This window comes from Plectropomus leopardus, chromosome 5, assembly GCF_026936395.1.
Source record: "Plectropomus leopardus strain MGB_pleo_1.0 chromosome 5, ASM2693639v1, whole genome shotgun sequence".
Taxonomy (NCBI): Eukaryota; Metazoa; Chordata; class Actinopteri; order Perciformes; family Serranidae; genus Plectropomus; species Plectropomus leopardus.
Window position 1 is genome coordinate 34,245,298 of NC_142180.1, and position 20,805 is coordinate 34,266,102.

Sequence of the window (20,805 nt, forward strand, 5' to 3'; positions counted from 1 at the left end):
TGAAAAAGCAGATCAAACGGTAAAACTAAGCAGTGCTTAGCACTGCATTGACTATTTCTCACCTCAAATGTTTATTTGTAATACAATATTGTTTTTCTAGCTGGCTAACATATTGTTTACGGACAAATAAGCCCAAAACAAACTCGCTTTAGGTTAACCAACTATGGGAGGGTTTATTAGGCCGGTGCAGCGCTGTGCATTCTGGTAGTTGTAGGTTTTCCACCTCTTAAGCAAAAGCAAATGCCACAGCCCATTTTACTATGTTTTGTCTACTCGAGTTGCACCAATTTCAAATGTATTCTACTGCTCAGACAGCCTAGTTTTATGAAATGAGCGTCTTTCCAGCAGTGAAACGCTTTTTAAAGATCCAGTTATGTAACGTGATGAGTGCCTGTCTGTAGCATACTCATGCAGATCTTACAAAGCAAACACATGAAGATGCAAATCCACATTGAACATTTTGATGCTGTTTTTTATTAATGTGCCGTGCTGATTTTTTTTGTTTCTCACTTCCTCTGGCAGCGGGCGTTCTCTCCAGAGGGACTGAGTGAGATGTGGAATGAAATGGTAAAAGATGAGGAGATAACATTTAACGGAGAAGAATCGGCTCACCCAGGTAAGCACAGAGAGATTACAGCATTCATCTGTGCTCTGTTACAGATTTACACAGTAATGCCGTCTGTTTGTGAAGGCATGGTACATTTTTACACTGTGTCTAAATGTGATTCAGGAGCCAGAGACAGGGTTGTTTTTGTCTAACTTTGCTGATGAAAATCAATTTCTTTTGGTAATTTCAGAAGACTGCACTGACTGCTTTGGAGCTCAGAAGAAGGATGAACCAAACGACAAAGAGAAGAAAGAGGAGGAGGAGACCTCGACATCTGTGCATCACTCCATCATTGAGACCTGGGACTGGGGGCGGCAGCCAGGTGAGTGGGCTACCTGAACAAGGTTAAAAATATCCTGTTGTGACCTACTTCTACCGCCATACTTTCCTGCTCTCCTGTTGTTTTTTACACCTTTCTGTTTCCCAGTAGTGTAATTAACACCACGCTGACAGCACATGGTTTCACAACACTTAAATGTCGACTAGATACAATGATACCGACCGTTTCGACACATGACCAACATTCTGTGTTTATCAATTTCACGTCTGCTAACCCTGCTGATGTGTGCATGTTTTTCTGGCACGTGAGATGTGGAAACTCTGAAATGACAACTCGCAGCCTGCAGGTCTTAGAGGTTATTTTTACCCCTCGGAGTGTAATCTTGGTAGGCGTTACAATGTGGCACAGAGAGGGGTAGCGTCTCTCACCCCAGTTGTGTTTACTGGTGGGACTGGGTGGGACAGTGTCATGGTGGTAGGAGATAAGCAGTAGGTCAGGGGGGCTAGTGAATGCACGTTTTGCTTGTAGCTACTTGGCTGCTCTTCTCTCTTTTTTTTCTTTGAGTGAAGCAGGAAATCGGACGGATCTGATTGTACAGTGAGTGTAACTGGATCGCTACATGGATGAGAGCTCTGTCACTGATGCTTAAATGTTCAAACAGCAAACTTCCTGCTTTTCCATTGAGTGGTCAGATATCTGGAACATGTTGATCTCAGCAGTTACAGCTCAGACCAAATCTATTGTTTTGAAATCAGAGAGGTGCAGGGACGATGACAAATTTGCTCTAAACCTGAGCAATGGATGTGTTTTATACCTCTTTTTGCCTCTTTTACAACAGTTTTTACAACAATATTTTTTATTTTTAAGTAATTTTTTACTTCTAACAATGATAACATATTAATACAATAGTCAGTCTTGGCAGCAAATACAGCATACTTTAAAATGAACTGGCAAGCAAATAAAACAGAGGTGGATATACAGGTGTTGCAGAGATCTTGAAGTTGCCCCGACCACAGTCTTCAGCTTTATTTCTCATCACCAACATGAAGCTCCCTCAGACATTTTCAAAAACTAACAGTGTTTTAATTTAATTTAATTTAATTATTTAATCTACCCTGTACCTTTTATTCAGTAATGCACATTAGTTTTTCCATAGCAGCAGATGTTGAAAGATCCTTAATGTTAGAGATGCACCAATTTATCGGCCGAACATCAATATCAGCCGATATTTAACTTGTTGATTACTGCCATCAACTTATCTGCAAATAAGATGACATTTACCCACAGCAGTGGCTGATGTTGATGATCAGTTTTGCAGAGGCTAAAAAGCACGACTTGAGACTGATATCCTGTCAATAGAAGAAGTGTTTGGCATGAACAGATATTCTGAGATATTCTCCTGGACGTCTTTGGGACAAAGGGACAAAGTAAATTTGTCAGGGGACACACCGCATTTTGTCCCTGCTAGTTAACTTTATCAGTTAACAGCTATCGGAGGTTTCACTGAGTTACATCATGATGCGTTCAAGCTCTGTTGGGTAAAAATGTGTCTTGGGCAAAGATATATTATAATATTTTCAAGAAGTGTTTTTTTAATGTAATCTTGTGCAATTCTGTTTTTGGTGAAAAATTTGCATAAATACAGCTGTTTGAAGGAGAAATTTATGGATGTTTCCACAGCAATGCAATATAGATATTAAAGAGGAAATATGATATAGTGAATTTGGTTAACAGGCTTTTGAAGAAATTTTTTTTCAAAAATTCCTTTAAAAGAAAAAAGGTTTTTATGTAAAGCAAGGTTATTTTAAAGGTTGTTTCATAAACGTGTACCTGAATTTGTGCTCTTTCAAAGGTAGTGTAATGAAGGACTGAATGACTTAAAAACAGTTTAGTTTTTTTTTTTTTTTTAGATATTGAAGATTTATTTTTGTCCCTGGCACAAAGCTGGAATAAATATTGACAAAAACAATATCAATTAGAACAAAAAAACATCTGTATCGGCTATCGGCCAAACTATAATTTAAACATCGGTATTAGCCCAGAATTTCACAATCACTGCATTCCTCCTAAATATTGATCCATACATGGTTTGTTGACATTTTCCCATAATTAATTATAATAATTCTCATCCTGTTGCTTTCTTAGACTGCAAAAGACACAAGTTTATTTGTGCATGGTCGCTGTTCTTAGTAATAAAATTACTTAAATAAATCCTCCGGATGCTCAACTTTGGCCAATAAGAGATTTTGAGTTTTGTTATTTTGCAAGAACCTTCTTCCAAAAACTTTTGCTATAAGCCCTAAAAGTGCTCCTCTAGCATTTTTTCAAGCATGTGGCTGATGAAGATGGGATTAAAGTGAAGAAGTTGTGACGGTGTTAAGATCTTTTATAAAGAGTTAATCGACCTCCTATAAATGTTCTCGCACAAGTTACTTTTTAGCCAAGGGTGATGTATAATAAATAGTAAGAGACTTTGTCTGACTGCGAGACGTATATCTGTCCTGACAGCCGAGCACAGCTGACTGTAGCGCGGCTCATACAACCTCGGGCCAGTCGGGCTTACATAAAGCTTAAGTGGATTTCAGACCTGCTATTTTGGCTCATCTTGTCTTCCCTGCAGCGCTGCTCCATAGACACATAATGAAACCTTTTCTTGCTACCAGATCAGAACAAAGGAGTGTTTGTGATCATGGCCGGTAGGGAAAATATTGAATATGGTTAATTTTCTTTTTGTCATTTTAAAAACAGTCGAGACCAAAACTAATAAGGAAGTACCGTGGGACACTTTCCACAGACACTGTGCTGTCAATGTAAAAAAGAACCGGAGTGTTTCATCACTTTTTGCAATGTATTAACTACTAATTATTGTTTATTTTTCTATCTGTGGTCTATTAATATTGGTAAAAAGAAAGTTACAGCATTTTTTATACATATATTTCATGCATCATGTAAACATGAAAGATGAATATTTAAGGCTGCCTTTTTACAGATTTGCTTTTTTCCATGGTTTTTGCCTCTCCTTTTTCATTCTGTTTGTGCTAAATTTATTACTTGGCTTTACGAGTTGATGTGAATTTTATGGGTAGCAAAATATTTAAAACATAGTCTTAGTATAAGACTTCTTTAACAGCTACAATATTTTTTCAATTTTGTTTTATTTTCAGTCTCATTCAGATATCTTTTCAGAGAGATCTGAGGACAAGAAACATTCACAAGACCACAATCAGCAAAACAGAAACACAACTTTGCACCAAACATGGCATTTTAAAAAAAGTTACAGGAATCATAAAAAATAGAAAAAAGGGATCAGAAAAAAGAATAAAATAAAATAAAATAAAAAATTAAAATAAAATAAATAAAAACAGATAAAGAAATCTGAAAATAAATAATTAATTTTCGTTATTGCCTCTGATTTGGATTCACTCTACAATTCAATGGGTTCTTCCTGACTGTCCACCAAGTTTAATGAAAATCCAGCAAGTTATTTTTTTTCTGTAATCCTGCTGACAAACAGACAAACAAACCAAAAACAACCTCCTCTGTGGAGCTAATAAAGCTTTAAAATCTCCAAGGTGATTATGAGACCTTAGTTTGAGGGCAGATTTCAATTCATTCCTTTTAAAAGTTCCACAGCACCTGAAACCAGTTTTACTGGATATCTAAGGTTAAAAATAGTTTGGATTTGTTTGAAGAGCATGAAGTACATATTTATAGATAATTTAAACAGCAGTGGGCCATGCATAGATCATTGTGGCAACGTATTTCTGAACCAACATATTGTATTTACTGCATGTACATTTTAACATGTGTTCCAAGAGAACTCTTGCTGACAGATGTTTTTAGATTTATTTATTATTTTCTCAGAGGTAAAATAAAACCATTAATCTGACCATAAGTTACCTTTTTTGCATGTGTGTGTTTCATATGGAGACAAATTGTTGACAGTTTAACTTTGAAACTCAAACCCACCTGCATCACAAGGCAGGTGGGTTTGAGACTAATGGTTTCAGATTAATGGTTTTATTTTACCTCTGAGAAAATATTATAAGTTTTTTCTTCAGTATTATGAAACAAAAAAAATCTCAAGCTGACCTGCTCATAAAAGAAATGACATGCGAGTTGTAGATTTATAAATAATTTGATTTATGTTGCTCTTTTTGCACCTAAAATAAGTTTAACAATGTAATTTTTTCTAAAAAAAAAAAAAAATATATGGATGATTCTTTATATTTAGGAGGGAAGATTATATTTTCATCTCCCTTCCCTTGTGTGTGTGTGTGTGTGTGCGTGCGTGTGTGTGTGTAGATGAGAATGAGCTGAAGGACTGTCTGTTGGTCCTGGTCGACGACCAGCAGAAGCTCTCGGCTCAGATGGCCAAAAGCACCCTGTCTGCCCAACGCCTGCGCCAGCGCCTGGTCATCCTGGAGCGCTACCTCATCTCTCTGAGCCACAGCATGATGGAGGAGGAGGAGAAGTACAAGGTCCGCTGGAAGGGGCCGCCCAGCCCACCACTGCCTGCTGCTGACAACAAGAGGTAAAAAATAATGAAGCCAGAGTGTGAGAGCTGACGAAGCAGAGATTTTAGATTAAGATTAAGTATGAATTAAGATTAGATTCCTTCATCTCCATCCTGCACGTTTTTGTACTTATTTATTTATTAATATAGTTTATTTTGCACAGTATTATCTTGCTATTTTGCTATCCCTTTGCTGCTGCAATGTTGGAAATTTCCCCACTGTGGGACTAATAAAGGATTATTTTATCTTATTTTATCTTATTTAGATTAAGTGTGAATGTGAGTGTGCACATGATTAGTCCCGCGATGACCTTTCAGGTTCATCATGACCTGTATCCAACTTTTTTTTTCCAAAAAGTGAATGGTGCTTCCAAGGCATTTTATTGTGAGTGAAACTCTTCCACAGGACCTTGAATTTAAAGGGGACCTATTTTGCTCATTTTCAGGTCCATAGTTGTATTTTGGGTTTCTATTAGGACACCTTTTCATATTTTAACGTTGAAAAAAAAAAACAACCAAAAAAACGGATTGGCTGACACAGCTGTCAATCATGTCGGAAAATCCCCTTTTTGTAGAATTTATTAACTCAATAAAACAACTTATAAAAACAAACACCAGGACACCATTTCTATGCTTTCTGCCATTTCTGCTGCCCTGAAATGTCACGCAAACGTCACAGTTCGGCAACCCGGATATTATCAAAAGTTCCCAATTTCCCACTCGTAATTCCGATTTAGGAGGGCTGTAACTCGTATATATGATATTTCTGATGAGCACGTGAAGGCAGCATATGAAGATCCAGCATTGTAAAGAGAAAAAGCATAATTGGTCCCCTTTAGCAGCTTCACTGCAACTCAAATGTGATTTGAGCACACAGTGTTGTAAATTAGGAAAGTGGTTGAACAAAGTGTTCTGTAAAACTACAAATTGAGGCCAAACTGTTTCAACCTACATAATATAGGATTGGTATGTACTTATATGACTTAAAGAATGTTAATACTTGGTTGAGTTAAACCCTACAGCTGTGTGTGTGTGTGTGTGTGCGTGCGTGCGTGCGCACTCTACACACACACAAATGCATCTTGTGTTAATCTCTGTGCATTTTGCTTTGTTTTTCAGCCCTCGCCCGGCCAGTAAAGGGGTTGAAGGTTTGGCCAGAGTCGGGTCCAGGGCAGCTCTCTCTTTTGCCTTTGCTTTCCTGCGTCGGGCCTGGAGGTCAGGTAAGAACATCCGGGGGACGCTGACAGCTGTTGTGCCTCGTTGGTGATGGTGATAGCTGCGGTCATGGAAATGGAGCTCTGCTTAACAGCTGGTATTGAATGTGTTGCACCATGTTACAAGGTGCTGGTAGTAAACAACCCAACATATTTCTCAATGTCTTTAGGCTGAGCTTGTGATGTTGGCTAGATGAAGGACTGCAGGGGTTTAGGCCTGGGGAGATTCATTTGTAACACTCGTTTGGTTTTATTTCTTTCGAAAACTAGTTCCGCGAATTGTAAGAAATTAATAGATTTAGAAAATTATTTTTAAAAGAGCTAGGGAAAAATGTCTAGGGAAAAAGAAAAAAGCTAAGGAAAAACTATACTCATACATATTAAAATTAAATATCAAAAGTTATGTTACAGAAATATCATATATTGAAAGCATTTTTCCAAGTTTCTTGTTTTATAATTTAGTTTTTCTTTTCCACTGTTTAGTGTATTTTATTTTTATCTATCTATCTATCTATCTATCTATCTATCTAATTTTTAGTTTATGTGTCCTTTTGTTGCCTTTCTTTTTATGTTTTTGAAATAAATCAAGCCAATTTTCTCAAAGGGTCAAAATCATTTCCCTTCATGTATGTAAGGGAGTTTTTGACAAACATATTTTAATATAAAGCAGTCCAATTAGACACCACAGCAAACTATGACCTTAAAAATGACCAAAGAGTTAAATATTTATTTGATTGTACAAGTAAAATACAAAAAATAAACTTTAGTCCGTCTTTGTTATCTTGGCAAGCAGAGATGCTGTTTTTGTTACGTGCACTGATGCGAGGTGGAGAGCTGCCTGTCCACAGGGACTGGGTGGGAACAAAGAGCCGGCCTCGTCTCTGTAGCCTTCCTGTAACATGAGCCACACATACACACACACACACACACACACACACACACACACACGGACAGTTAAGCCTCTCATCCTCAGTCTCGCTGTATTCCTGGAATACACTGTCAGAGCGGTGTAACAGTGTTTTCTTTCCACCACCACCTGCTGAATGAACACCAACAAATTCCTGATATTATGGAGCTTTCCTGATTTAGCAGGTGCTTCAACAGACAGAATAAAGACCATTGAATCTGATTGGTTACCACTTGCTTGAGATTATAGTATGTTAATGCATGCAAGTCTGAGACCTCATTCATCAAGCACCCTAGAACCAATAAGTAGGTAGGTTTCCATTAACCCTCAAATTGTGCAAATTGTAATAACGAATATAAAATACATCTAATGGAAACACGTCGATTTATTGCAAAAAAGTTTTTACGCTCATATAAGGTGGTATTTCAGGCACTTGCAATGAAAATACTTTTGGGGCTTTTATAGACCACATAATGCTATGGCTGTGCGCTTGTGGGTAGGAACCAGCTCCCTCGGGCATGATGCAGCAGGAGCTACAAGACGTGTTATTGCTTCGCATAACTCTTCAAAAGTTGTGCGGATCATCCAGAAGTTTTGAATCCACAATTCCTCTGTGAAATCGTGGATTATCAGCTCCTGCAAATCCCTCATACATGGCCCGTAAAAGGAGCTTGCTTTTCCATTACTGCTCGCATAACACGCCTACGTCGCCTTTGATTGGAAATAATGACGGCGAGTGCGGTGGCTGCAGTAGAAATAAACCTGCATAACATCGCAGAAGAAGTCACATAACAACACTCAATGGAAAAGTGGTCATCTTGCAGTTGTGTTTTATCGACATTTCTTACTGCTTAAGTTTTTGCACAAATCTGAAAATGGGTGGCGTCCAGCTCGTGGCCCTTAGCTGCTTGTCATCCACTCTCTCTCCCCCTTTCACACTGCTAGTTTTCTCTTTTGCAGAATTTTGTCGGAAATGATTGATGCCGGTCCACTTGTCCTGGATGATTTGAATGTTTTAGACAAATGGGAGAAATTCTGTTCGAACATTATCGGAGTTATCAAGCATCAAGCATGAAAATATTTGATAGTACTGTTGCGTCACATAAACAAACGATGTGCCTATCAACCGTGCACTCCATATCAGAGGGATCTGAAGATGTGTGAGCACTTGCTGTCTTATATTTTATCTCATATTTGTGGGTGTTTATAAATCAGGCGATGTTTGTGTTTTACAGGAGATGATGCAGATCTTTGCAGTGAGCTTCTCCAGGAGTCTCTGGATGCCTTGCGAGCTCTTCCAGAGGCGACTCTGTTTGATGAAGGAACTGTATCATCAGTGTGGCTCGAAGTTGTTGAGAGGGCCACCAAGTTCCTCAGGTTTGTTATTTATTGATCAGTAATTATTCTGTGTATTGTCAGACTTGTTGGATAAAATTGTGTGATTCTCACGTCCTGTCTTCTTTGGGACCAGTGACGTTCATGGGAGTGCCAGCACCAAAGGCAACATTCCTCTCCAGGACCAGCACTTAGCCCTGGCCATCCTGCTGGAGCTGGCTGTGCAGAGGGGCACTCTCAGGTAACCAGATACTCTTAATCCCTGCTCATTTGCTTATGCTGATATCCTGCTGCAGTTTATATACACTGCGACCTCATTGCTCACTTTGTCTGTGTCTTTGCAGTCAGCTGCTGTCTGCTGTTCTGCTGCTGCTGCGCCTGTGGGAAAGTGGCACCAGGGAGATGGACAACGAGCGCTCCACCCAGGGAACCAGTGCCCCTCTGCTGCCCCTCCTGCAGCGCTTTCAGAACATACACAGCAGCAAGGAGGAGCCCATTCCTGAAGAGGAAGCTGAGGTGAACCAGCATCTGTGTATCTTAATAGCAGTACAATTAAGCCAAATTCCAACTGCATGGTACAGTCCATCTCTACTCAACTCAACATGCACTTTTTGTTTTTCCATTACAAAAGTTGTAGATAGTGCCTGGTCCTTTTTTGGGTACCACCTTAGTTGAGGTTCCTTGTAAACTGAGCTGGTACAAGAAGGTGAAGTTAAAACACTGCAGACCTCTGATTGGTCAGAGATTATCTGCACCTGTGTGACTTAAGAAATTCTGCACAAACCCACCATTTTTAGTGAACGTCCCTACTAAAAACCCCAAAGTCCTTCCTCTGCGTTTCCCAAAAAAATAAGAAAGACTAATAAATCTGCCTTGTTAGAATGATCCTTTTGTACACCGATCCGCAAAAACAACCCAAAATACGGTAGTATGCATGCCAGATCATCAATTGGAGCTGTAACTTTGTAATAACTCATTATAGAAGAACACCACATACCTAAAGTTTGTGTTTTCATGCCCCCAAAATGCAGTTGTGGTGTGAATGAAATGAAATGAATGAAAGGCCAAACAAAACAAAATTTTAACGTTTCGTGCAAGAGCTGCTTTTGTGTGAACAGCCTTTAAATAGCCAAGCGACCTAGGAGAACGGGTGCCACCTGTACAGAGGCTGTGTCCTTGCTGCAGCAGCAGGTTCGATTCACGCTGTGGCCCTTTGCTGCATGTCATCCGCTCTCTTTTTATCCCCCTTTTATGCTTAACCTGTCCTTTACAATAAAAGCAAAAGCCAAACAAAAAATAATAAAAAAAGAAAAAATAGCCAAGCGACAGTCAATAGCAACCACATTTTGAAAAAATTACTTGACCCATATTCTAAAAATTGGCATCCCGCAAAACTACGAGGTGCAGATGTTCCTCTGTTTGGTTTGGAAGAAATCTGTGGGTGTCATGTTGAGTTGATGACGACATCACAGCAGTTTCACTCGGCATTGGCATGATTGGCAGAGAAACACGCCTTTTTAGGAGGTGCTATCTGCAGCGGAAAATGAAAAGATAAAAGGACTTTGAACCAAAAGCGAGTTGAGTAGAGTTCAGATGTACCAAGCATTGTAAATGCAGCATAAGACTCTAAATGTATATGAGAAATGGAGCACATCCACTCCATATACTCCAAATATCACTTGAAGACTGGACAATAAGGTCTGTTGTTTCGTGTGTCACCTGTCTTTAAGTGCCCCTGTGTTCCTGTTCCTGGTTAATAATCAAGCTAATTAGTACTTTGCTGTGGTTGCCAGATCCTCACCGCCCAAATGAGTCCAAATGAGAGCTTCTTGCGCTACCTGACCTTGCCTCAGGATAATGACCTGGCTATTGACCTTCGGCAAACAGCTGTTGTGATCATGGCTCACCTGGATCGTCTGGCTTCCCCCTGCAGTCCTCCACACTGCAACTCTCCTACATCCCACAAGGTGACAACTATTTTTATCAACTGACAGTGACTATTTTTTATCTTTATTTTGTAGGTCAATGATGCTACTCCTTCCCTCAATTGATGCTAAGTTATGTGCCTGCTGCATCATCTTTGTGCTATATTTATCTTGGATGAGTTGTACTGTATGATATGTTGAGACAGAAAAAGAATGGATAAAAATAGTTATCATCAGACTTTACGCGAGTGAGAATCCTTGATCAGCAGTTAATCAGATCTGAAAGGGTGACATGAATTTTACACACTGTATTTTTATAATCATGTTTTTGCAAAGGAGAAACAAACTGTCACCATTGCCTCATTCCCACTGCACAAATACCCACTAAAACCTGCCAAAATCTGGCTTTTTAATGCAGTGAGAACGTGTAAAATCTGCATTCACACCTGCGTCAAATGACTCTGTGGTAGACTCAGGTATTTATCGCCTCTGGCTCACATCATTATTGATAGGAATACAACACAAAGGGGTGAACTTGCTTTTTTCAGCTCCTTAACCAGGGAGATACAATGACACCATCACAAGTTACTGTCCGTCTCCTCCTAAGCAGCGCTGAAACACTGATCCAAATAATCATGAACCGAGTTTGAAAGAGACTGAATAAGTAAGAGATATATAAAGAGAAGAAACAGCTGAAAAGTTTTCAAAGATCTCTGATCTTGCTGCTGTCTGTTTACCTGTTTTCCGGCCTGTGTGGGATGTCGAATGGACACACTAACAAAACAACCCACAGCCAGACTACGACGCTGTGTTCACAGGCAGTGGGGATGCACGCCTATATTTAGCCTGTTTATCCGTGTTTGAAAAACCTGTGTGCACATGCTAACCAACCTTTTGGTGGAAAAGGTGTACATGTGACTGACTAAGTTTTCCTCTCTGTGTCTTCTTTTTAAAGGGAACCTTGCAGGAGGTGATAGCCTGGGGCCTGCTGGGCTGGAAGCGGTATGCCAATGTTAACGGCCCCATTCAGTGTAAAGCCCTGTCAAGCCTCGGAGTCTCTCAGATCGTCTGTTCAGAAAAGGGCTTTCTCATTCTGTCCAGCAGTGGTGCTGTTTACACCCAAAACTACAAGAGCACAACCCTGGTCAGTTCTGTTGCACGGGTTGTTTCTGTTTATTCATGCACACTCTAATAAATCAGCTTTATTCTGAAAAACAAAAGCAAGTAGCTGATCCTTTCAGCTGTGCATCTGCAGCAGATTGAGCCTCTGAAATGTTTTGTTGCAGGCTCCGATGCTGATCCATTGTCTGAGCTCCAGAAAGATTGTGAAGCTTGCGGCTCATCCTGATGGGCAGCACTACTTGGCCCTGTCGTCCAATGGGGAGGTCTTCTCATGGGGCTGCGGTGACGGAGGCCGCTTGGGACATGGAGACACTACGTAAGCACAAAGACAAAACTCCAACTGATATTTGATGTCCAATATTAAATATGAGTATTAAATATAGTCTGTAGACAGTTTCAGTAGTCTAAAAACCACAAGACTTAGGATATATTTTGTTGAGTCTTGTACTTATATTATCCCAAATATTTCTAATAAGCCAGAGAACATTTGTAATTTGAATCAAGTCCTTTTAATTTGGTTGCTGTCGCCTGTCAGTGGCGTCATACCCTGTTGCACTTGCGTAAAGGTTGTGGTTGACTGCCATAAGTTGTCATAAATTTACTTTTTTTATCCAGTTTTAGGCCACATTTTTATGAGACTCTTTTCAGTTTTTAGTCTTTAAAAGATAGATTTTAACTTGATAAAGGATTTTAGTCATTTGACCTCTGGATCTTAACTTATAAGAGAAACAAGCTTTGCAAACATTAACGGCAGCTCGGCTCCAGCCGCTGCCATGCTGAACAGCATCGGAGAAACATTGGTTTTTAACGTGAAACGACTTCACTCAGTGTTTGTTTTGCCTGTTCTGTTACCTGTTTTATTTTCCTTGGAGAATCGTTGTGTATAATACCGCTCCCCAAATGGTAGAAAATCACTTATTGTACATTTTAAATATTAATCAACAGATACTAAAATGATACGTTATGTTATATGCCAAATCTAGGACATTTTATGAATGTTTTATGCTATGACCAAAGACAGCGTCCACAGATAGCACTGACTGCATTTCAAGCAAAGATGAAAGCATCCAACACTCACAGCTCCTTTTAAAAAGCCTGAAACATGGCTAGAGACGGACAATTTTACTTTTAATTTTATTCAAAATATTCCCAAGAGCTTGTTGTATCTGCCAGAGGAGATATTTATCTGCTGCATCTCCATTTTCACTTTATTTCAGGTATCTAGAAGAGCCTGCAATGATCGCAGCCTTCAATGGGAAACAGGCAGGAAAGCATGTGGTACACATTGCTTGTGGGAGCACATATAGCGCTGCGATTACCGCTGATGGCGAGCTCTATACGTGGGGCCGAGGGAACTACGGTCGACTTGGCCATGGTAAGCTCCATCTGCATCGACCTGCTGGACGCAGCCTAGACTTGGATAAAGCTTTTGTCTGTTTTTTTGTCTAAGAATTGTGTTCTGTTTGGGTTTCTAGGCTCCAGTGAGGACCAGACCACACCCATGCTGGTGACAGCTCTGAAGGGACTTAAGGTGGTGGATGTGGCATGTGGAAGTGGTGATGCACAAACACTTTCTGTGACAGAAAATGGTAAGAACAGAAGGGTTTTTGGCTTGATTTCTAACCACGAAATCCATCGGCATCATGCAAATGGAAGTTTTTTTAATTTACCATCTCTGTTTCCACAGGTCAGGTGTGGTCTTGGGGGGACGGAGACTATGGTAAACTGGGCCGAGGAGGCAGTGATGGCTGCAAAACACCCAAACTGGTAGAAAAACTGCAGGACCTGGACATTGTGAAGGTGTGCTGCGGCAGTCAGTTCTCAGTGGCTCTCACCAAAGATGGCCAAGTGTACACATGGGGAAAGGGAGACAATCAACGCCTCGGTCACGGCACTGATGAGCATGTTCGCTACCCCAAATTGCTTGACAGTTTACAGGGTGAGTATTATATAAAAAAAAATATAAATATAAAATATTTATAATATATATATAATATATATATATATATATATATATATATAAAAAAAGACAAAAACAAAATCAGTCCTCCTAATTTTATGTTTGTATGTTTTTTTAATACAACGACGAGGCAGAATAATGGCGCAACATTACTGCCTTGTACAGGCTGTAAAAATGGGACTTGAAATAGCTTATTCCTCCCCCTGCCCTAAAAACCCCATGAACTTTCTAGTACACAAAGTCGTAATCATAAAAATTAAATATTTATTGATTATTAGAATTTTAAGCCTTTAAATGCCAGTTTTCATGATGCCACTATGTTTTTAGATAAAAAAACAAACAAAAAAACGAATTATTTTCAACATAGTACTAAAAAATGAAGAATGAAAACTCTGAATAATGTGCCAAACAGTCCCTAACGCTTAATCATTTTGCCATATTGCTTATTTCTTATGCAATACTGGATTGATTTAACACTGTTGATCGTTTGCACGGGTTGCTGATGTGGGCTTTTTTTTTATTCGCCAGAAAGTGTCATAATGACAAATGCTGGTTCAAATGGTTTGCATAAAACTGATGTGTTTTAAGCTCATACACCTGACTGGAAAACCGGAAATCAACACAACGCTAATACAGACAGATCTTCGTCTGATATGTTTGCAAGCAGGAAAGAAGGTTGTGGATGTTGCTGTGGGATCCACACATTGTCTGGCCCTCACTGACGACGGAGAGGTGCACAGTTGGGGCAGCAATGATAAGCTGCAGCACTTTGATACACTCTTTTCGAACAAGAAGCAGCCTAAGGCACTCCCAGGGCTCAACTCCAAACACATAGTGGGAATCTCCTGCGGCCCAGGACAGGTGATCTAAAACTGTCATTGATCATTTTTATATCCTCAGTATGACAGAGCTAAAACATGTAACACGCAGTGATTTTTTTTTTGTCAGAGCTTCGCCTGGTCCTCGTGCTCAGAGTGGTCCGTCGGGCAGCGTGTGCCCTTTGTGGTGGACGTTTGCCCCATGACCTTCGAGCAGCTGGACCTGCTCCTGCGACAGGTCAGCGAGGGGATGGACGGCAGCTCGGACTGGCCTCCCCCACAGGAGAAGGAGTGCATGGTAGTCGCCACACTCAACCTGCTCAGGCTCCAGGTAGGCTTTTTTGTATTTGTGCTCGTGGCAGTTTTAGATTATTTCAACATCTCCACACATTCTTTCATGTCTGGTTTATCATATGTGATTGTGCCTAATATTTGTTAGCATTTCAGCTGTAGACTAGTTGGACTGCAGATAATAATGAGCTTATATATCTCCTAAAAACCTCCCTCCTCAGCTCCATGCAGCCATAAGTAACCAGGTGGATCCAGAGGAGCTGGGACTGGGGCTCGGCAGCGTGCTTCTCAATAACCTCAAACAAACGGTGGTGGTACTGGCGAGCAATGCTGGGGTGCTCAATACTGTGCAAGCAGCTGCTCAAGCAGTCCTCCAGAGTGGCTGGTCAGTGCTGCTACCCACCGCTGAGGAGAGGGCGAGGGCGTTGTCCTCACTCCTGCCCAATGCTGGTGAGTGCAAATTCGATCATCTGCTAATGCTGTTAAACACATGAAAATGTAAAAGTCTTGTTCATTTTGATATGGAGAGCAAAGAGTGTTTGGCTGTGGAGAGAGTAAAGGTGCTTTCACACCTGTCCTGTTTGGTTCGCTTAAGACAAAATCAGGTTAGCTTGCATGGTTAGTACGGTTCGTTTGAGCTGATGTGAAAGGACCAAAAAACTGGACAGAGACAGTGGGTCTTGCACTGCTTCCAAATGGACTAACGAACCCTCCATGGGATTTTATGATGGGAGACGTGATTTTAGTATAATTTCAACAGCTAAACCAATCATAAATCCATCTTCTGGTTGTGAAATGTTTTCTGCAATCTCATAATTGATCCAGTTTCAAGGCCAGAGCTGGCGCTGCACGCACGTGCAGCAGTGCGGGCGCACTTTTACATTATTGTAAGTTATTAATACAGTCAGATTCCTCTGCTGAGGGAAGTTTTTCAAAACTACAGCTTCCTAAAACATACCTGACTTCAGCAATAGGACAGAAACGTCACAAATGGTCTTTCTGTCATCAGTATCAATGCAGAACTCGCTCAGATGCCGTCATATAATGACCTCATTAGCGACCTGGCAGCAGGTAATGCAGATGTGTTTTTCTATGTAAAGCCTCCAGCAGCTGTTGAAAAATGCTTCTCCTATGGTTGTTCTGTAGTGGAGCATATATGCAGAGTTTATAAAGTTTTGTGATTTTTCTTCTGTAACATGTGAGCTGAAAAAAGAAGCCATTACAATCATGCACCCACAGCTGCCCAGATAATGTGATCGATTTACAGTCTAATAAAAGCTGACTAATAATGCTTACACAGTTTCATTATTTCTCCGTGATCATTTCATGACACCAAAGAACATAAATATAAACACTCGATAAGCATTAAAGTGCTGCATGAACTACAGGTGTGAAAGCAACCTAAGGTTTTTATTTCTTTTTTTCCCAGCATCTGGAAATGAGATGAGTGTGAGCCCCGGACGTCGCTTCATGATCGACCTGTTGGTCAGCAGCTTAATGGCTGATGGAGGTTTGGAATCAGCACTGAACGCAGCCATCACCGCTGAGATTCAGGTCAGTGTGCTAACGCATGAGTCATCACTTTGCTCTCTTTTTCTTACATAACATGTTCATGGAAACAGTGCTCCCTCTGTTTGTGCAACATGCGCAGATATAGATACATTTTTATGTGCTTTCCCCAAACTTTAGGCCATTGGGCAAATGTTTTTTAAGTGCAGTATTTAAACCCTACAACTGATGCAGAATATTAGACATTAATTGTTAAACTCGACATCCCTGAACTCCTGAAATGAACTTTTTTTCCCAACAGGACATTGAAGCCAAGAAGGAGGCTCAGAAAGAGAAGGAGATCGATGAGCAGGAGGCCAATGCCTCCACCATGCACCGCTGTCGCACCGCGCTGGACAAAGACCTCATCAACACGGGCATCTACGAGTCAGCGGGGAAGCAGAGCCTCCCTCTGGTGCAGCTTGTACAGCAGCTGTTGAGGTAACTCCTCTCTGCCCGGTTCAGCTATGCCGCTATTTTGGTTAACACCTTGCTGCCTGCTGACAGATTCACACCTTTAATTTCTGCAGGAACATCGCCTCTCAGACCATCGCCAGGCTGAAGGACGTTGCTCGGCGCATCTCCAACTATTTAGAGGCAGAGCATGTCAGCAAAGAGCGCTCTGCGTCTCTGGACCTGCTGCTGCGCTTCCAGAGGCTGCTGGTTAGCAAACTCTACCTGGGTGTCAACGGCACAGAGAATGTCAATGGATACAGTAAGTCACGTGTTTCAAACCAGAAGTTTTCTCTAGTCATCCTGATAAAAGTAACCAGCTATCACGTTTGAACATGAGCTGTAGGTGAGGATATCTGATCTGTTGTTTAGTGTGTTTTTATTTTTTTTGCAGATCCTGAGCTTCTGGGTGTTGGCTCCCTGTTAAAAAAGTACATCGCTCTGCTGTGTACTCATATCGGAGACATCCTCCCAGTTGCGACAAGTATTGCCTCTACTGGTCGCCGCCACTTTGCTGAAGTCTCACGGGTTATTGAAGGAGATCTAACTGGTAATCTCGCCCTTGGAAAGTTCTTAATATTTAAGTGTTGCATGAATTTCATACAGCCCCCCTTTAGTAAATGTCTGAATCTTTATTTGTTTATTTTAAATTTTATTAATTAATTTATATATTTTATGCATTTTTTAAATTCTTTATTATTATTATTTTTATTATATTATATCAAATATTTTTTGTGTTATTTATTATTATTTCCTTATATATATATATATATATATATATATATATATATATATATATATATATATATATATATATATATATATATATATATATATATATAATTAGATGTTCATTTTTTTGTTTTATTTTATTGCATTTTTTTATTTTTTGTGTTATATTGTAAGGTCCTTTTTCAGGTAATGCTCTGCTCTGTTAGGGGGGGGACCTTCCAAAAAAGAATTGCATGCAGACCTGTAATGAGCTTGTTAGAAAGTTGCCTTTCCATGTCTTCTTTTGATAGGAGTACTGTTGCCTGAGTTGGTCGTGTCCATCGTCCTCCTCCTCACCGATGATGCAGGTGTTATGCAGGAGACGGGCTCTATTCCTCTCCTGGCTGGACTCTTGGAGCACCTCGACCGTTTCAACCACTTGGCCCCGGGACATGAGAGGGACGATAATGAGGATCTGGCTTGGCCGGGCATTATGGGTACACCACCATTTGTGTCTTACAATGTCACTGGTCTGAATTTATTAGGGCCCTAAATTTGAGGTGAAGATTAGAAGATGTGTTAGGATGTAAATACCTCTTTTTTCTGCTGTGGCAGGGTCCTTCTTCACAGGACAAAGTTCTAAGAACAACGAGGAGGTTTCCCTCATTCGCAAGGCTGACCTGGAGAACCATAACAAAGACGGTGGTTTCTGGACGGTCATAGACGGAAAGGTCTACGACATCAAGGATTTCCAGGCTCAGTCGCAGTCGCTAACAGGAAACAGCATCCTTGGTAAAATAAATATAGTTTTTGGAATGACATAATTAATCAGAGTGAATTTAACCCTTTTTCTGGAAAAAGTAGAGAAGATTACTGTCAAACACTGAATCAAGCTGCAGTTTAGGATTCGTCCTTGATTGATAAAACAAAGTATCTGCTCTTACAGCCCAGTTTGCAGGAGAGGACCCGGTGGTTGCTTTGGAAGCCGCTCTGCAGTTTGAAGACACCAGGGAGTCGATGCAGGCCTTCTGTGTCGGCCAGTATATGGAGGTACCGACTGTCCCAATACACGTTTTCAAAATTAGTGTCTCTTCAAAATTGGTTATAGTCTGTGAACTAACTGTTAACTGGTATTTAAATTGACAAACAATCAGTGAACGCTGCAGACAAGTGATGTTAGATATTACAAAATAAGTGCAGAATTTACAAACACGTCAAAAAAGCAAATGAGCAATTGGGCATGTACAGTAAATAATGAATATAAATATTAACCAAGGTTTAGAGCTGCTTTACATATTGCTTATTGACATATCAGATTGAGTATAATCTAGTTATTGTAGCAAAGAGCTGTGAGGATGTTTATTCAATGGAGAGATGACAAGTTTTATGTAAAACCTCAGTGAAGTTTTGTGAAGTTTTTCCAGTTCGATGTGTTGCATAACATCTTGAACGATGCAGTATAAGTGGGAGTCTTTAAAATTTGGATGTTTTATCATCCGCAGCCGAACCAGGAGACCGTCACCACCCCCGACCTCAGCAGTCTCTCCTCCCCGCTCATTGACACAGAGAGGAACTTGGGGCTGCTGCTCGGTCTCCACGCCTCCTACCTGGCCAAGAGCACCCCGCTGTCGGCCATGGAGATTGAATGTGCCAGTGGGTTCAGTGATTTTTATGCAACTTGGTTTAAAATCAAGATGCCTCTTTCCCAAATTCTGCATTTTAGGTGGTTCCAATTGTAACCTTTTGAAACCTGGATTGAGCAAGCACTTAAACCTTTGAAACCTCAGAAAATTTATTTGGTTTCTTCTAAAAACATGGGAATCAGGAAATGAGCAACTTGGCAAGAGAGCTGCAAATTGCTATAAATTGGGAAAAGTTGAAAAGAAAATGACCTGAAAATTAGTTTTTTTTAAAGGAGACATAATAATATTATTAAAAAATTGTTTTGGGACAATATCCAGAAAAATAAACTTATAGTTTATATGAATATGTATTTAAAAATCTTTCTTTTTTTCTTTCTTTTTTCAGGTCTTTCCCTGTTTTTTTAAATTCCAATTTTTTGGCTATTTTCTCGTAACTTTTTTTCATTAACTTCTTACTGATTTGTGGTTCATTTGGGTAATTGGGTAAATAAGTTGCTTTTTTGGTGATGTCTTTTGTAGTTGAAGAAAAAAATCGAGCCAATTTGTCCAGATTTCAAAGGCTTATCAGTAATTTTTTCTCTCTTTGCACAGAATGGCTCCAGTCCTCCATTTTCTCTGGGGGTCTGCAGACCAGTCAGATCCATTATAACTACAATGAAGAAAAGGATGAAGACCACTGCAGCTCCCTGGGTACGACCACTCCAGACAAGGCCAAACTCTACTCCCGCAGAATCACCCTCAGTGACCACGCACAGCCTTTCCTGCAGGCTATTGCTGACAACAACACTCAGGACCACACTGTGAAGGTACGAAGCAACTGTGACTCAACCAAACAGAACAGCTGCACAGTTTCCACGCAGCTGAAGGATAAAGTCATGCTTTATCTGTTGTCTTTGTTTTATTATAGGACTTCTTATGCCAAATAGAGCGTTGCTGTAAGCAGTACCATCTTATTACTCCCATCACCTTCCCCCCGGAGCACCCTGTGGAGGAAGTCGGCCGCCTGCTGCTCTGCTGCCTGCTCAAACATCAAGACCTCGGTAACCTAGCAACTGCTCTCAGACGGGCTGTTTGAGGGGGAATTAAGAGCTTATTTTGGCTCACTTGGCCTTTTTTTTTATTGTAATGACTAATACGGAGATGCATTGAAATCTTTCTGTTTTGTACTTTCACAATCTCCAACATCAGAACCCCTTAACTTTATTTTTAAGGGGCTCACATTTTCAGAGTCTCATTATGGATTTACACTTGACACAACAGAACACCACTTTTTCAGAAGTATTGTTTTGCTACATTGCAATTTACATTTACTTTTTGCATTTTTACAGCTTTTACTAATAACTTCTCCTGTCCTCTCCTCAGCTTAAACCTGCATATAGGAGACGTTTGCCTAGAAGGCTAGAAATCAATTCATTTTAACCCAAACTCAGTTTTTTCTAACCTTAACCCTTAGGGCCCGCTTTAATATTACACAC

The 20,805-nt window shown here is 40.2% G+C and overlaps 1 protein-coding gene across 2 annotated transcripts in view; it reads left to right on the forward strand.

Annotated features, from left to right (window-relative positions):
• Positions 1-20,805, forward strand: part of herc2 (HECT and RLD domain containing E3 ubiquitin protein ligase 2) — a 69,875-nt gene that overhangs the window by 9,130 nt on the left and 39,940 nt on the right. For both annotated transcript variants that reach the window (XM_088078043.1, XM_042483663.2), the window contains exons 3-28: positions 523-616; positions 798-929; positions 5,193-5,421; positions 6,523-6,623; positions 8,760-8,901; positions 8,996-9,100; positions 9,204-9,375; positions 10,653-10,826; positions 11,740-11,928; positions 12,071-12,222; positions 13,124-13,281; positions 13,382-13,495; positions 13,594-13,845; positions 14,534-14,727; positions 14,815-15,015; positions 15,197-15,425; positions 16,405-16,529; positions 16,786-16,964; positions 17,054-17,238; positions 17,371-17,526; positions 17,999-18,184; positions 18,303-18,479; positions 18,634-18,737; positions 19,190-19,340; positions 19,922-20,136; positions 20,238-20,370. In XM_088078043.1, the coding sequence (XP_087934169.1) occupies positions 523-616; positions 798-929; positions 5,193-5,421; positions 6,523-6,623; positions 8,760-8,901; positions 8,996-9,100; positions 9,204-9,375; positions 10,653-10,826; positions 11,740-11,928; positions 12,071-12,222; positions 13,124-13,281; positions 13,382-13,495; positions 13,594-13,845; positions 14,534-14,727; positions 14,815-15,015; positions 15,197-15,425; positions 16,405-16,529; positions 16,786-16,964; positions 17,054-17,238; positions 17,371-17,526; positions 17,999-18,184; positions 18,303-18,479; positions 18,634-18,737; positions 19,190-19,340; positions 19,922-20,136; positions 20,238-20,370 (4,249 nt within the window). The remainder of the gene's footprint in view (positions 1-522; positions 617-797; positions 930-5,192; positions 5,422-6,522; positions 6,624-8,759; positions 8,902-8,995; positions 9,101-9,203; positions 9,376-10,652; positions 10,827-11,739; positions 11,929-12,070; positions 12,223-13,123; positions 13,282-13,381; positions 13,496-13,593; positions 13,846-14,533; positions 14,728-14,814; positions 15,016-15,196; positions 15,426-16,404; positions 16,530-16,785; positions 16,965-17,053; positions 17,239-17,370; positions 17,527-17,998; positions 18,185-18,302; positions 18,480-18,633; positions 18,738-19,189; positions 19,341-19,921; positions 20,137-20,237; positions 20,371-20,805) is intronic.